Raw genomic sequence first — 16,278 nt, forward strand, 5'->3', positions numbered from 1 at the left:
GAAAAGCAGCACACTAAAATTTATTACGGAGCATCCAGAAAACCAGCACGGAGAATTTAAGGCCTTTAACCCTTTGAGGGTCGAATTATTTTGAAGAAAACTTTCCCAGGTGGTCAAATTACTTTATTGCGGATCTTGAATCTACAAAATGTATATAATCGAGAATAAATAGTAAAAAAAAAATTAGGAACAGTACTTTGGTGACAGCATCACTCACAACTGGAAAATCTTCAATAGAATGGAATAGCAACGGTGATAAGCAAGCTAAGAGCAGCACCAATAAAGATAGAAATCAACTTTCGCCGCCTCTGCAAAACAGTGCCCACAAAGAGAAAACACGTTTCGCGCGACTCCGTTGCGATCCCGCGGCGGAATCGAAACCGCGTAGGCGCGTTGCCACAGAGGGCGAGAATACCTCGCGAGCAACGGTGATAAGCAAGCTAAGAGCAGAGCCAATAAAGATAGAAATCAACTTCGGCAGCCCCTGCAAGATAGTGCTGACAAAAGGAAAACTCAAATTTGGCGCGACTCCGTTGCGATCACGCGGCGAAACCAAAACTACAAAAGGGGTGTTGCCGCAGTCTGTGCCGCCGCGCTAAAGCTAGACATAAGTTCTGCTTATCTCCGTAAGAAGGCAGCACAAAATTCAAACACTTCTTGTAAGTCCTAAGAGGTGGCAGCACCCCCCCAGTGAGCACGCATTGTTCTTTTGGCGCAAAATTTCAAACGGAAGATCGAAACCGTACCCGTACAGCAAAGACCTTGCGGGACAGAAAACCGCCGGCGTACATATACGGCAAAAACCTTCAAAGGGTTAAAAGAGAGGTCAGAGGCACGCAATATAAGAACATCATTAAATGGTCGGAAGAAAAGGATTATGTGCGTTCTATCACAGATCAAGATGAAGTGTGTGTCGCTTTGGGTCGGTACACCCCCATAGTCCAAATAAAACTATCTCGTGTCGATCATGGAAGCACAATCTTCCCAATTTTCGCACGCACATAAAGATACCAAAATCCACTGCTAATTTTATGAATATATGAACGGAATAAGCAATCGTCTAATATCGCCGTTTTGACCGACATCATTACAAGCAACATTGCTAACTTTTTTAGGCGCTTTGTTATCAGACTGTGCGGGTCTTCGATGTACTGTACAGATCTTCTATTTCTCGTTTTGGTGAAATCACTCTGTCTTTAACCCGGTGATTCTGCAGCATTTTTTCTTTTTGTTATTTATTTTTTGAGTTGTCTTTCTCAGTTCTTTAAGGTCATGCTCCGTTCTATTTAAGCGTATAGTGTTCGTTCTCCTAGGCTATCATGCCAAAAGTAACCGAGCAACAAGTTTTTGCTTCTCAACTGCATTACGCAGCCTTTACGGAATCCCCAAGGACCGAAGGTTGTTGGAACGTGAGGACGAAGATTAACCTTACTTTAGACAAAATCGGAGCTCAAGCGCTGCCATGAGTGCTTCGCTACGCGGCTAAGGAACAAACCACCTGTGTCCGGTTACTTTTGGCAAAGACTGTACATCTTCTTAAAACTATTCCCTTGGCATCACTGTTTATCTGTTCTTTATAACCGTTGTAATATTTATTTGGAATATTGTCGGTTTGCCTATTTGTCTTATATATATGATAGCTTAATTGTCAACTCGCTTTATACTCTGGCATATCCCGATAACAGCATCTCCCATCCAGTTCGTTGTTATCATCATATTTTGCTTTCATGTTGTCCTCCCCCGACCCCCCGCCCCCTTATTGTAACGTCCTGCTGGGTCTTTCAGTATTTCAAATAAGTTAAGTATGCCGCCGGCTCACTGACATTATAAACCCCAGGGCTTCCGCGATAATGACTGTGCCTATATCAACATCCACATGGATACTGCCACATTATAATTAATTATTCTTGGGGGCACCAGCGCAAATGACGGGGACGAAGTAAGTGGGGACACAGGACGAGCGCTTACTTAGAGCAACAAGGATTTTTGTCATGCTCGGCGGGTGCTGTGTATAAGATTTCTCTATCCTGCGGATGAATATATACATTGGCAAGATGGCGGTGTATTAACACACTTCTGAAAGAAAATCTGGATTTGATTCAATTAAGTGCTCAGAATTAGAGGACTATTGCCGAGATCGGAAATCTTCCTTTTTTTTTGTTACACCTTAGTGGTATTTTACAGCAACAACTGGTCTGATACATTCTATCCTGGCGTCACCGCAGCTCGGCGCGTACCTGTTCCTCACCAAGCAGAAGAAACTTGGGGCGCCAGCTGTGCCTCTGAGTCGCTTCTACGACCCAGTGCAAGGCAAGATGAAGCTGAGCTACGATGCGGTGTGCACTGTGCCTCCCTTCGTCGCAACATCGGAGTGCATCGTAGCAGCGACCGGAGGAGGAAGCAGCGACGGATACGAAGTGAGTTTCCGGAATACCGACAAACCCCGAGAAAAAGCGTTTGCACTGATCTCGCTGAACGGGAACGGCGCCCGTTGGCGGCCGCGTCGATAGAAACTAGCTCCTCCGAGACTCCGGAGGAAGCGGCAATAGCCTTAGCTATAGCGAACACACGTATATTCAGCGACTCCAAAACAGCCATTCGCAATTTCTCGAGGGGCCGTATCACATCTACCTCACTCCGCATCCTTCAAAACACCCCCCTTCCGATTAGAGAAGTTGAATTGATCTGGGTACCGGCCCACTCGTCTATTCCGGGGAACGAGGCGGCTCACGCGCAAGCCCGAGGTTTCGTCGACCGGTCAGTGAGCGCGCCCTCCGACCCGGATTTCACGATGGACGGGTTGATCTCATTTCATGACATCACCCATCACTTTAGGCTGGAGAGGCGCGTATCCGCCTCCCCACAAATCGTTAAAAAAGCGCAGGAAGTTACCTGGCGCCGATTGCAAACACGCTCTCTTTTGAATCCGGCGATGCTTGCCCTAATGTAACCTGGCCAATACGACCCAGACTGCCATAAATGTGGTGAAAGGGCCACATACGACCACATTCTGTGGAACTGCCAAATGATCCGCCTCCGGCGGAGTTGATACAGCTCCGTTCTCCCGAGCGGTGGGAGGCCGCGCTGGTCACCTCGGACCCCTAGACTCAAGCACGGGAGATCGAGCGGGCCAATGAGGTCGCCGCCAGCCATGGGCTAGCGGCAATCCAGTACGTGTCTCATGCAACCTGCTTTCGACGCAATAAATGTTTCCCAATACAATCCATGTAGTAAACAAGATTTTCTCCTCCAACACTGCATACGCTGGACAGACGTATTTTACAAATCGTTTATGCAGTGTGTTCCCTCGGCACGATGATTGACCTCCACTGTTGCCACCGTTTATTAGCCATTCTTACAAAAACATAACTGCACTATACACCTGTGTGTAGTGGAGCCAAAAATTGGTAGAACGTGACAAGCACTACAGGTCGCCACGTTGATCAAGCGCTGCAGTGAATTTGGGCGCTGTACCCAATAGTCGAAGCCGCGCTAGGCGTGCCCCACTTTTTTCTGCAAGAAAGGCAGTGTTCACTGACGGCAGTACGCTTCGCAAATGCCGTTTTTTTTCATCCGTGCTCAAGGAGCATTGCAAGATGGAAAACTTGAATGATTAATGTCCTCCTGCACACCACCTGATCTTGTCACCTGGGTCTGTGCACCTATGTGGACACAGACGGCTGTGAAACGAAACAACGTCCCTTTGAATAGGCGGTACGTTAACTCCTTGTGTTCTGTGATTGTCCACCACACCCACAGGATTAAGCCAATCTGGATGACAGAGGAGCGCCCATGTACTTTCTCATTCAGGAAAATCTATTTGCATTTCACGTGTCCATGCAATCTAGGCGCAGCACGAACTAGTTTGCAATTTATTTTTACAGTGCTGAAATGCATGCGAGACCCGTTCGTTCACTGCCGTCTTAAATGCCCTTGAAATGTATGCTATTCCAATACGCGTTTTTCAACGTCAATCGTCTGAATCAGTATGGGGAACACCGAAAACACATTCGAGCCCTGAGAGTTCCCTCTGCATGTAAACGCGTTTCTCACTGCAGGCGCCTTCCGAATATCCATGATTGACAAGTAAAAGTTTGCTCCAAGCTCAGAAACTTTAACGATCTGCGGACGAAGTGCAGTTTTTTTTTTTGCAGTAGGAAAATTTGCCTGTATAACACGGGCCCTCCAGAGGGCATAAATTCCAAACAGAAAAAGAACTACGCCTGGTTATTCATTTTCGTTCGGTTCATTCTCTGCCATATCAGTTTCAGAGTTCATCAGTAGGACACAGCCTCAGCGTCTCCCACCGTCTTTTGCACTTGTTTAACACAAGAGCTGATATATGCCCACCAAAATTAAAAGAGTAAGCTCTCATCGACTAACGCACTAAGTACGAGGAATCAAAGTTGGCAGATAGTGAATAATGCTCTCACTACTAGAGCTTCAATCATAACTCGCGCCTGCTAGGAAAAAAAAGCAGTGAAGGTGAAAGGTGACACTTTTATATGACAATGTGCTTTTATTGCTAGTGGCGTTCACTGCGGAGTGGAAGTACATATGATTAAAAATCTTCAACTAATCTTTTCTTAACATAAGTTAGCGACGGTACCGCCAGTTTACCATGATGACTGCGAGTCGGAACTCAGACTCACTTTACATACTTTCATTGGAGCACGGTGATCTCTCCGGGTAAAGGAGTGCATCGCAAGAATGATCAAGCATGGCAGGTGTGGCAGTGAGCCTGGTGGGCCGAAGAGATTACCGGAGATAAGGTGCCTGTAGCTGGAACCGGACGACGAAAGGGCACGGCAGCGGTCTTTATTCTGCAATAGACGTGTAGCGAAACCGATGTAAAGAAGGATGGCCTCCCAGGTCTTGTGTTCGGCATCGACATACATGGCAAGCATATCGGCGATGGTTTTGTTCAGGCGCTCGGTCAGTCCGTTGGTCTGCGGATGGTGTGCAGTTGTCCTGCGGTGGCTGGTTTTGCTCTAACGCAGGATGGCTTGCGTCAGTTCAGCCATGAATATTGTTCCTCTGTCCGTGATGAGCACATCGAGAGCGCCGTGTCGCAGAAGAATGCACTCCTTGAAAAATTTATCGACTTCTGCTGCTGATCCGTTCGGTAGGGCTTTTGCCTTGGCATAGCGGGTCAGGTAGTCAGTCACTATATTGACCCGCTTATTTCCAGTCGTTGACTTTGGGAAAAGGCCAAGCAAGTCCATGCCGATCTGCTGAAAGTGCCTTGAGGGGGCTTCAGTGGGGTTCAGAAATCGTGCTGGTCGGGTTGGAGGGATCTTTCGTCGCTGACAATCTCGGCAGGTTTTCACATAGTGTGCGACATCGCAGGCAGTCGGGGCCAGTAATACCTGTCTTGAATGCGGACGAGGGTTCGAGAAAACCCGAGATGTCCAACTGTCGGCTCGTCGTGTGAAGCCTGAAGAACTTCGCGCAGGTTTCCAGTCACAACAAGAAGGTAGGCTGTATTGTTCACCGCAAAGTTCTTCTTCACGAGGACATAATTCTGTACAAAGAACGAAGACAATCCTCGCTTGAAGGAGAAGGGGGTGCAGAATCCTTGGCTACCAAGTACTCGATGAGGCGTTTTGGGTCAGGGCTTAAGCTTCTTGGAAGCTTATGCGGCGGCTCGGGCTGACCTACAGCGGTCAAGGCCCTTCTTATATAGGCTTGCTCCACGTATGTTTGTTCTTCATGCCAAGGTAGGCGCGCTCATACACAGCATCGGCTCTGCAAGCTCCTCCGCCTCCTCCTCGCGCCGGGAGCGCCTCCCCATTGGTCGCCGCTGTGACTGGCTTCGAGGAGCTTCTGATGCGGCACCGCTACCGACGGGCCAGTGAAGTGTGAGAGGACATCTCTTAGCACATGCAAAGCTATGCCCTCTCCGTACATCGAGTAGAAATGACACCGACATTCCAGAAGGTACGGCTGACGCAATCCCTTTGGCGTCGCGCCGGCGAGCAGTGGTGGAGAGGGTAGCCACACGGACAAGGCTAGTCGCTCTCCACAGTTTCCTTCTCCCCTGTTTTACGACGCTCGCTGGCCAGATGCGTCCGCGCGGCGCTGTTTTTTTTTTAAATGCGCCGAATTTTTGACACCTGCTATCACCCGATGCCTACACAATGGAACCTGGCGCACAGCCAACGCCCATCGGGCTTTGCCGGCCCCGTGAGCCACCGACTTTCTGTGGAGAACCACAGGAAGATGTAGAAGACTCGCTGGACATGTACGAACATGTGGCAGCGCCTAACACTTAGGACGACAGCGCTAAGCTTCGAAGTATTTATTTTGCATTGGTCGACACAGCCAGAACGTGGTTTGAAAACCACGAATCTTCCCTCACAACCTGCGCGACCTTCAAGAAGCAGGTAGCGTGTACGTTCGCTAGCGTCGTACGGAAGAAAAAAGCAGAGGTGCTGCTGCAGTCACGAATTCAACACCCAAAAAAGGCCATGACTGCGCATGTTGAAGAAATGAAACGCCTTTTCAGTCGCTCCAGCCCTAACATGACTGAAGAAAAGAAGTTCAACTGTCTGATGCATGGCGTAAAAAAGCAACTGCTCGCCGGTCTGTTCCTGGATCTTTCAAAAACGGTCGCCGAGCTTGTAGTTGAAGCTTTTACCATTGAAAATACCTTTGGCGTCGGACCCGTCAATGCAACCGACCACTTCAAGCGCTGACAAAAAGCCCCACCCCGCAGAAGATGCCCCTGCAAGCGGGGATAACCTGCGAGATCTGATACGCGAAATTGTTCGCGAACAACTTCGTCGGCTGCTTCCATCCGCAACACAGCAGACTCAGCAGAGTCAAGTGGCGTCGCTCACGGACATGAATAAGTACAGCATGCACTTGGCTCCCCGCCACCGTCGACACCAACGGAAGCTGAAGCCATTACCTACGCCGCCGCAATACTCTGTCCTCCACCTCGACGAGACCCCCCAAGTCCTCAAGTCCTCTTCCGCAAGCACCAGCTCTACAAGAACGACGGCCCTTAGCTCCCGCACGCCCACCTTATCAGTGACGCAACGGATCTATGAAATGCGACGAGGGGAGGAATTCCGACAACCGGCCACTGTGTTTACTTTGTGGCCACGCCCCTGCCGGTACAGACGCATCCACGACCGCTCCCCGCCCAGCGGCCACAGGAAATCGACGACAACCTGCGAAGAGGGCAGTCGCCGAGGAGTCTGCTCCCCGTCGCCGCCCACCTCACGTTTTGCATCACCGGGCCTCAGCTACGCCGCGGCTGTCCGAGGAAGGTCCTCTACCCCGTGTAGGGGAAACCAAACAAAGCAACCTGTGGAGGTCAGGTTGCTTGCCGAGGAAATGACAAATGTCCTCCAGCGACCACGCCATATGAAGACGCCGCATACAATATCCTAGGCCACGAAGCGAAACGCCTTCAAAACGACGCCGCCATTCATAAAAGCTTCGACCACACGCCCCATCCGCGATTCACATACCCGACGAAGCCGTGACCCGACGCCGAGGACGACGTGCAGCGCCAGAGGCAGGACATCCGAATCATACGTGGTTATCGGGCCTGGAAAGTTATCGCTCTAGTTGACACAGGAGCCGATTATTTGGTGATGAATGGACCATGTGCTGCGCCGCAGAAGAAAGTAACAAGCGCTTGGGACGGCCCACAAATTAGCACTGCACGGGGTCACCTCAATACGCTATCAGGACGATGCATAGCGCGAGTGACTGTGAACGGATATATCTATCCTGCGATATTCGCTGTGCTACGGCAATGTTCCCGCGAAGTGATGTTGGGCATGTATTTCCTTAGTGAGCATCAGACGATCATCGACATGCGATCCAAGCTGATCGCACTTTCCACAGACGAGGCCATCTCTTCAATGAGAACTCCAGGAACATCACGCTGCACTAGGTATCCTGGAGGAACAAGTGAGTGTCCCACCTCGCTCAAGCGTCATCGTCACCGTAGGAACCATAGAAGCAAGTAACACTGAAGCCATCATCTAGGGGAACATGCAATTGCTTCTCGACCCAAGACTCGGCATCAAAAGAGGCATCACAAACTTCCGCAAAGGCCAAGCCGCAGTACTAAAGAGTAACTTCAGCGAAGAATACCGGCGCATTAACAGAGGAACGATGATTGCTTTTTTCGGCGAGATATCCGATATACTAAACTCCTTCGGCCTCTCCGACTCATCCGCAGAAGGTTCGCCTGACCAAGAGAACACGCGCACTTTCGACATCAACCCAGCCTCTCCCCGGGGTAGTCAAGACCAGATCCACAATCTGCTTCGAATGCGCAGCCAGTGTTTCTCGTCGTCGCCGAAGGTCTGACAAATGCAGATTGACAAGCATCGCATTATATCCAGCCAGCGCGCCCGACCTCTCCACCAAAGCCCCTACCGTGCGTCGCCGCGAGAACGACAAGCCATCCGAAACCACGTGGAAGAAATGATTCGCAACGTATTTTCCAGCCTTCAGAGAGCCCCTGGGCGCCTCCGATTGTTCTAGTCAGAATGAAAGACGGCGCACTTTGATACTGCGTCGATACCGCCGCTTGAACAACATAACAAAGAAGGACGTCTAACATCATGCCCGCATCGATGACACAGTGGATCGGCTCTACAACGCCAAGTATTTCTGATCGATAGACCTCAAGAGAGGCTACTTGCAAATTGAGGCCCATCAAAGAGATAAAGTGCGTTCAGGGGGAGATGGGCTCCACATTGCTCGAAGCACGCAAAGCTAGACTGAAACTATATTTCACGGACGCCTAAGAAAATTGGAATAGCAGTTGGCAAAAGACAGGGCTAATGGAGAGACCTGGCCGACACCTTTGCCTGCAGTGGGCGTAGTCAAGCTGATGATGATCATAGCGCTCGGTCATGCTCAGCTTATAGCCTCGCGTCGCGCCGGCATGCCGGCGACTGAAAGACGAGCCGCTAATGCAGACGGCACCGCTGTGTGCCGGAAACACGTGACTTCCGGCGCACAATTTGTCAGACAGCTCCGGTAGCGAAAACCTCGCTCGAGCTTTCCTTCTTCCATGCCAGGTTGGTAAAATACGCGAGGACAACGTTTCTTCTGGTGTATTTATATTTTGTTTTTTATTTCGGCTGTTAAACGCAGAAGTGGAAGCGCTCGGTTCCAATTAAAATTTGAATTAATTCGTTTTTAAACTAGCAAAGTCATTGTTTGAGCGTTGTGGCACGTCTACTTTTTTCTTCCTCGTCTGTCTGTTCGCTTCACGTTTCGTAGTTTTTTTCTAGTTTTTAGAGCTTATTCAAATGTAATTCAAATGGAACAATAATAAACAGTCCTGTGTGGCAGATGATTATTAGCATCATACAACAATCCCCTTCGTTCTGAAATTCGTTAAAAAATAGGTTATTTATTTTGTAAGGGGCTTTACTGGCAAAAGGCGCTTGACCGGGGCGACCAGGCGGAGCAGTAAAATCGGACGTCCAGGCTCGAACAGTCAGCGCTCTCGTCTCGCGCTAGGCATTGGCGCTCCCACTGCGGGCGCTGATCGTCTTCTTCTTTACAGTCGGCCCCCCGGAGAAATAGATCTATCCTGGCGACTTAAGGGGACGTGAATATGCATGGGTCGTAATGTGGCTTCAAATGAGACACGTGAACTGTCTCGCGCCCACGTCGTCGGTGATCTGGCGAAGGCGTTACAGGCTCGATGATGTAGTAACCGGGGAAGTACGCTCCAGGACGCGGTAGGGCCCATGGTACTTCGGAAGCAGCTTGGAAGACAGGCTAGGTGAGGCAAGAGAAACACGGAGCAAAACAAGGGAGTTTGGTAGAAATGTGCCATTGTCATGCGTGCTGTCCAAGCGGTATTTTTGACCCCCCTGGTCGGCGGATGTGAACGCCCGAGCTAGCTGCCGGCACTCTTCGGCGTGGCGAGATGCTGCGGAAACAGTTGTGGATTCCGAAGAACCGGGCCGGAAAGGAAGAATGGTGTCAAGTGGGGACGAAGGTTCACGCACGTAGAGCAGGAAAAATGGCGAAAAACCAGCTGTACTCTGAATGGCAGTGTTGTAAGCGTACGTGACATAGGGTAGTACTGCGTCCCAGTTGGAATGGTCCGCCGCCATGTACAGAGGGAAAAACACATGCCTAGAACAACCAATCTCTGCGTTCCGGAGCTCCCAAAGCCGCTGCGACCAAGAGGGCAAAAAATGACGATGAAATTCTATGAGTTCATCAGCCCATGTTTACATCCAGACCATTTTTAATCAAATATAATCGCTAGTTATCGCGTGTTACGCCCGAAACACGCTCAGAGCGTGTTCTAGACATGCGTTTTGCCCTCTGTACATTTACAGCATGTCACCTAACGTAGAATTAAAGGTTCAGTCAGCCCGTTAGTCTGCGGGTGGTAAGCCGTCGTGGTGCGATGGGTAACGTTGCATTGCTCTAGAAGGCATCAAACGACTTCGGACAGGAACACACGTCCCCGGTAGCTCAGAAGTTCACGTGGGGCTCCGTGGCGAAGTATGAAGCGGTGCAGGAGAAAGGCTGCAACATCTCGCGCCGTAGCAGATCGAAGGGCAGCTGTTTCGGCGTACCGTGTGAGATGATTGACAGCGACAATCATCCAGATGTTTCCTGTAGCTGTGTAAGGAAGCGGTCCGTACAGCTCTATGCCAACCCGGTCGAAAGGCCTGGATGGGCAAGGTAGACACCGCATGGGGCCGGTCGGATGGTGGTGACTAGGCTTGCGGCGTTGACAGTGTGGGGAGGAGTGGAGGAATTTGCTGCCGTAGGTGTACTTACCGCGCCAGTTATAACGGAGGCAAAGACGTGTAAAGTTTTGAAAGCACCGGCGTGAGCGGCTGCTGGGTAATCGTGAAAGGCGGCGCACGCTTCGGAACGTAAGTGTCCCGGGATACACAAGGAGCCATTTTCGGCCGTCACAAATATAATTGCGGCTGTACAAGAGCCCATCGCGAATCTTCAAGTGGGCAGCTTGACGGCGCAGTGCCCGTGGGACAGTGGTGAAGGAAGGATTCGAAAGCAAGTTGAAAATAGAACCGATCCATGGGTCCTTGAGCTGCTCGGTGCCCATGGTGGTCATCGTTAAGGAAGCGCAGTCGACGCGGGGAGGTCAAGCAGGTTCAGTGGTCAGAGGTGAGCGTGACAAAGCGTCGGCGTCGTGATGCTTCCGGCCAGAGCGATATACCACATGAATGTCATACTCTTGAAGGCGTAAGGCCCACCTAGCGAGGCGTCCATTGGGGTTCTTCAGGGTGGACAACACACAAAATTAATGATGGTCTGTAACGACGTTGAAAGGTCGGCCGTAAAATAAAGTCGAAATTTTGTTATCGCCCAAACGATTGCCAAACACTCTTTTTCAGTCACAGAGTAGTTCAACTCCGACTTCGTCAGATTGCGACTCACGTATGCAACAACATACTCAGCAAAGCCCGGTTTACGTTGCGCAAGGACGGCAACAATACCAACGCCACTGGCATTTGTATTGATTTCAGTGGGCGCATTGGGGTCGAAGTGGCGTAATAACGGCGGAGAGGTAAGCAGCCGGCGCAAGCTTCTGAATGCGTCGTACAGGCAGGATTCCAGCCACTGAGGTCGTTGCTGGCGCGAAGAAGCGTAGTCAGAGGCGCGATGATTGAAGCGAAATTACGGATGAAACGCCGAAAGTAAGAGTATAGACCGATGAAACTGCGAAGTTCCTTCATCGTAAAGGGCTTCGGGAACTCGGACACAGCACAAAGTTTTGCTGGATCGGGAAGCACACAATCCTTAGATAAGATGCGGCCTAAAATTGTGAACTGTCGGGTAGCGAAGCGACATTTCTTCAAATTTAGTTTTAGCCCAGCTTCAGTGAGACATTTCAACACCTGTCCCAGGCGTGCGAGATGAGTCTGGAAGTCCGGGGCGAACACAACAATGTCATCGAGATAGCACAAACAGGTTTTCCATTTCAGGCCTCGTAGTATAGTGTCCATCATGCGCTCAATGGTTGCGGGTCATTACATAGTCCGAACGGCATTACGGTGCATTCATACAGCCCGTCTGGCGTCACAAACGCTGTTTTGGCGCGGTCATCGTCGGCCATCCGGACTTACCAGTATCCGGAGCGTAGTTCTAGAGACGAAAAGAATTCAGCGCCCTGCAGGCAGTCTAGGGCGTCATCTATTCGGGGCAGAGGATAGACGTCTTTGCGAGTGATTTTGTTGAGGCGGCGGTAGTCCACGCAAAAGCGGATAGAGCCGTGTTTCTTGGTGACAAGAACCACGGGGGAGGCCCAAGGACTGTGGGAGGATTGTATGACGCCACGTTGCAGCATGTCCTTCACCTGTTCGTCGATGACATGACGTTCGGCCGGTGGCACACGGTACGGTCGTTGGCGCAACGGCGAGTGGGGGCCGGTGTCGATCCGGTGGGTCACGGTCGATGAACAGCCCAAACTGTGTGTAGTAAGGTCAAAGGAGGAACGAACTGGGCCAGCAGGGCAAGAAGCTGGGTCTTATGCGCTGTCGTAAGGGAAGCGTCGATAGAGCTGGCGAAGACGTCCACGAGAGCAGGATCAGTCGGAGCGGCGCAAGGAGTAAGTGAATCCGTTGGGAGACCGCAGGACTCGTCCTCGGAGTAGTCACAGACGACTAGAAAAGCAAATGGCTGTACAAAGCCCAGGCATTGGCCGCGATGCAAGGCAAAAGGGCGCATGAAGAGGTTTGTGACGGGCATTGCACTGCAGCCAGCTGCGACTGTAAGCACGGCGGAGGGCAGGCGATCGTTGCGAGCAAGAAAGGTGTCGGACGGGCTGAAGATGAAAGGTCCGTCGGAAGCAGAGGCGCAGGATAGAGACGAGCACAGATGAACACGGCGGTATCGCGATATCGTCGACCATGTTAATTTCGCGCACGTTGTTCGCGTCGGGCCAATCTGATCATCGTGGAAGGGAAAAAACTCAACCTAGGCACGAGTGCAGTTATTGACGGCGTGATGTTGGGAAAGAAAGTCCCACCCTAAGATGACGTCATGAGAGAACGAGGAAGAAATGTTGAAATCAATGATGTACAGCGCGTCCTTAACAGTGACCCTGGCAGTACAGGCGGCCAACGGATTAATCAGGTGCGAATTGGCGGCTCGCAGCGAAAGTCCAAATAGCAGCGTTGTCGCTTTGCGCAACATAAGGCACAGTTTCTCACTCATTACGGATACAGCAGCGCCAGTATCAAGCAGGGCAAAAGCATCGGTGCCCTCTACAGAAACTTCTTTGACATTGCACGGAGATAGGCGAGGTCTTGAACTCTTCGTCAAACACGCAGCTCTTGCCTCCGGAACTGCGGGGACCAGTTTTTTGTTGGGGAAGTAGGACGACGGCCCATCGGAGAAACCGAGCGACGACGGGGAGATTGGGAACGGTGGAGAACAGTCCGGGGGCCATGGGAAGTGGGTACGGTCTCAGGAGAGGAGGGAGGCTGAAAGTGCTGGGGAGGGGCGTAGGTGTAGGCGCGAGGGTCGGCGGTATCAGGAGAGGGCAGGTAGCGCCGGCGGCAGTGACGCATCACGTGACCCGGAATGCCGCAGGCGTAGCAGATGGGAAGGTTGTCAGGCGTCCGCCAAGGGTGGAAGCGTTTGGGTGGCGGTCGAGTAGTAGGAGGGAACGGGGTCGGCCGCGGTGAAGGTCGTGACAGCACAAACGCCGCAGGGCGAGGTTGCCTGACGGCCTCGGCATACGTAAGAGGGGCAGTAACGGAAGGTGGGGGACAACCAGATGGCAGGGCCTCAGACACTTTCTCCCGTATTTCTTGAAGTATAGGCGCAAGATGACATGGTGAACTCGGAACGGACGGAAGGAGCGACGGCTGCCGAGCGACCTCCTCACAAAGAAATTGCTTGAATTGCAGCAAAAGGATGCTGTCTTCGGTGCACACAAGGCCAGCGAGCGGCTCGGGCTGCGCAGAGGGTGACCGAGTGGAAACACGCAGGCGGCGGAGCTCGTCGTAGGCTTGGCACAGGTCGAATATGGCGCTGACGGAGGTGGGGTTCTCAGCCACAAGCATGTGAAATGCGTCCTCCTCGATGCACTTGAGGACATGCTTGATTTTGTCTTCCTCCCTCATCGACGCGTCGACACGCTTGCAGAGGTCGATGACGTCCTCGATATAGCTCGTGAACGTTTCGCCGGTCTGCTGGGCGCGAACGCGAAGTCGCTGCTCGGCGCGAAGCTTTCGGACGGCCGGCCGGCCGGCCGAAGATGTCTGTGAAACTGGTTTTAAAGGCGGACCAGGTTGGAAATTCCACTTCGTGGTTCTTATACCAGAGGTTGGCTACTCCGGTTCGATAAAATATGACGTTGGTTAGCTTTATGGAGTCGTCCCACCGGTTATGGGCCCTCACCCTTTCGTAAGAGGAGAGCCAATCCTCGACGTCGTTCTCTTCCACACCGCTGAAGATGGTAGCATCGCGCTGGCGGACCGTACCAGGACAAACAACGGGCGTCGGTGAAGTGCCGACGGGCTGGGTCCGGGTGGTGTCAGATGGCACGGTGGTAGCGAGGGTACGGTTGCGTCGGGCCAGGATTGAACTCCGCGACCTCCACCAAGATGTAAGGGGCTTTACTGGCAAAAGGCGCTTGGCCGGGGCGACCAGGCGGAGCAGCAAAATCGCACGTCCAGGCTCGAACAGTCAGCGCTCTCGTGTCGCGCTAGGCGTTGGAGCTCCCACTGTGGGCGCTGATCGTCTTCTTCTTTACAATTTATTTATTTATCAGATACCCACAGCGCCTTTCGGCATTACATTGGGGGGTTACAAACGCAAAAGTAAATAGCACAATGCAAAATGCAAAAACACGTCACATACAAGTGATGAGAATAACACAAAAAGTATGCAGCATAATAACAAAAAAAAAGCAGACACGCGGTCATACACTCGAAAATGGGAACGTGCGCATGTGCTTATATACCAAGAGGGACAAGACTGTCGACCCACATGAACATGAAATTCACCCACATGAACAGTATCCAATCACCTCTTGGTCGGAGCAAACTTTTGCTCCGAAATCACTTTTTATCCTCATCACGAAAAAAATACTGGCTTATAATGGAAATAAAATCGAGGCATATTACGTATATGCTACGTAAATTAGTGTCTGGTGTGCGATAAGTAGATGAACCGATATTATTTTTCAATGAGGGAATAAATGTCTACATTTTTGGAAATGAAATAGTATGTGTTCCTTTGAAAACACCAAACAAGTATATTTGTGTTTAATGAGTACGGCCACAGCCGCGAACATTTCGGAGCTTTCAAGCGAATGATTCATGGTCAAGTTGGCGAGTGCGCATGGTTTAATTAACGCACAGCTGCCTTTAATCTCAAACTCTCTAAATAGCCCCTCGGTGAAAACAATTGCCGGATTCTCTTTTTCTCCGGCAGGTGGCAGCATTCGCAGGAGTCGCGGAACTGACGAAGCGCTTCGATACATCGTACGATGACGAGATGGGGAGAATGCCAGTTGTCGTGTACGACATCGAGCTGGACGACCACAAGAACGTCTGCAATTTTACTTTGAAGCCACCGCTCCTCGCAGCTATAGCAGGAACGGGAACCATCTGATTACCCGGCCTCATTTGTATCGAAAACAATGAACTCTTCACTAGTTAAGCGGCGAAGATAACGCGCATATAATAATATAGAAAAACAATGAAGAGTAAGCGCATACTGAAATGAAACCTGAACACTTCCTTCGTCTCTCCTTGATCTGCCAGCCAACGCTTCTATGGCCTACATGGGCTAGTTGTTTTACTGCGTTGAAATTCATCGCCTAATGGTACTACAGCATTTGTTGCTCATATCGTACTCTCCTTTATATTGAGGTAAAGGACGCGCGAGCAATAGTTGTGTCACGAAGTGCGCGACGGTGGGCAAAATGTTCAGGCCCATGTGGACGAGGAACTGAGAAATAACAGCGTGATATTCATGGAAGCCAATGCGCTCAAACAACAGAGAAAGATGGGCGCGGCAGCGTCCTCTCTATGACAGAGCAAGCTAATTTCGCCGAGGTGACGTAAAAGTAGTGCCATGAGAGGGAAAGATTTTATCATGGGTTAGGGCTGAATACATGGAGCGTTTGTACGGCGGCAAGTTAGCGATTTTCGGCGGACGGCACGCACTGGACGCCCGGCGTCGAGAATAGCGCCCGCCGCCGCTGATCTGGACCCGCCAGATATTGACGCGCGGCGTCCGGTGAGATCGGTAGCCACAGTGGAAGAATAAACTGTTTCTTCCACC

The 16,278-nt window shown here is 51.1% G+C and overlaps 1 protein-coding gene across 1 annotated transcript in view; it reads left to right on the forward strand.

Annotated features, from left to right (window-relative positions):
- Positions 1 to 15,603, forward strand: part of LOC149337325 (uncharacterized) — an 86,016-nt gene extending 70,413 nt beyond the window's left edge. Inside the window, exons 7-8 of the mRNA XM_089554859.1 lie at positions 2,226 to 2,417; positions 15,424 to 15,603. Of these exons, the coding sequence (XP_089410985.1) occupies positions 2,226 to 2,417; positions 15,424 to 15,603 (372 nt within the window). The remainder of the gene's footprint in view (positions 1 to 2,225; positions 2,418 to 15,423) is intronic.
- The last annotated feature ends 675 nt before the right edge of the window (positions 15,604 to 16,278 follow it).

The sequence above is a fragment of the Amblyomma mixtum genome, chromosome 7 (genome assembly GCF_055824585.1).
Source record: "Amblyomma mixtum isolate Tamu chromosome 7, ASM5582458v1, whole genome shotgun sequence".
Taxonomy (NCBI): Eukaryota; Metazoa; Arthropoda; class Arachnida; order Ixodida; family Ixodidae; genus Amblyomma; species Amblyomma mixtum.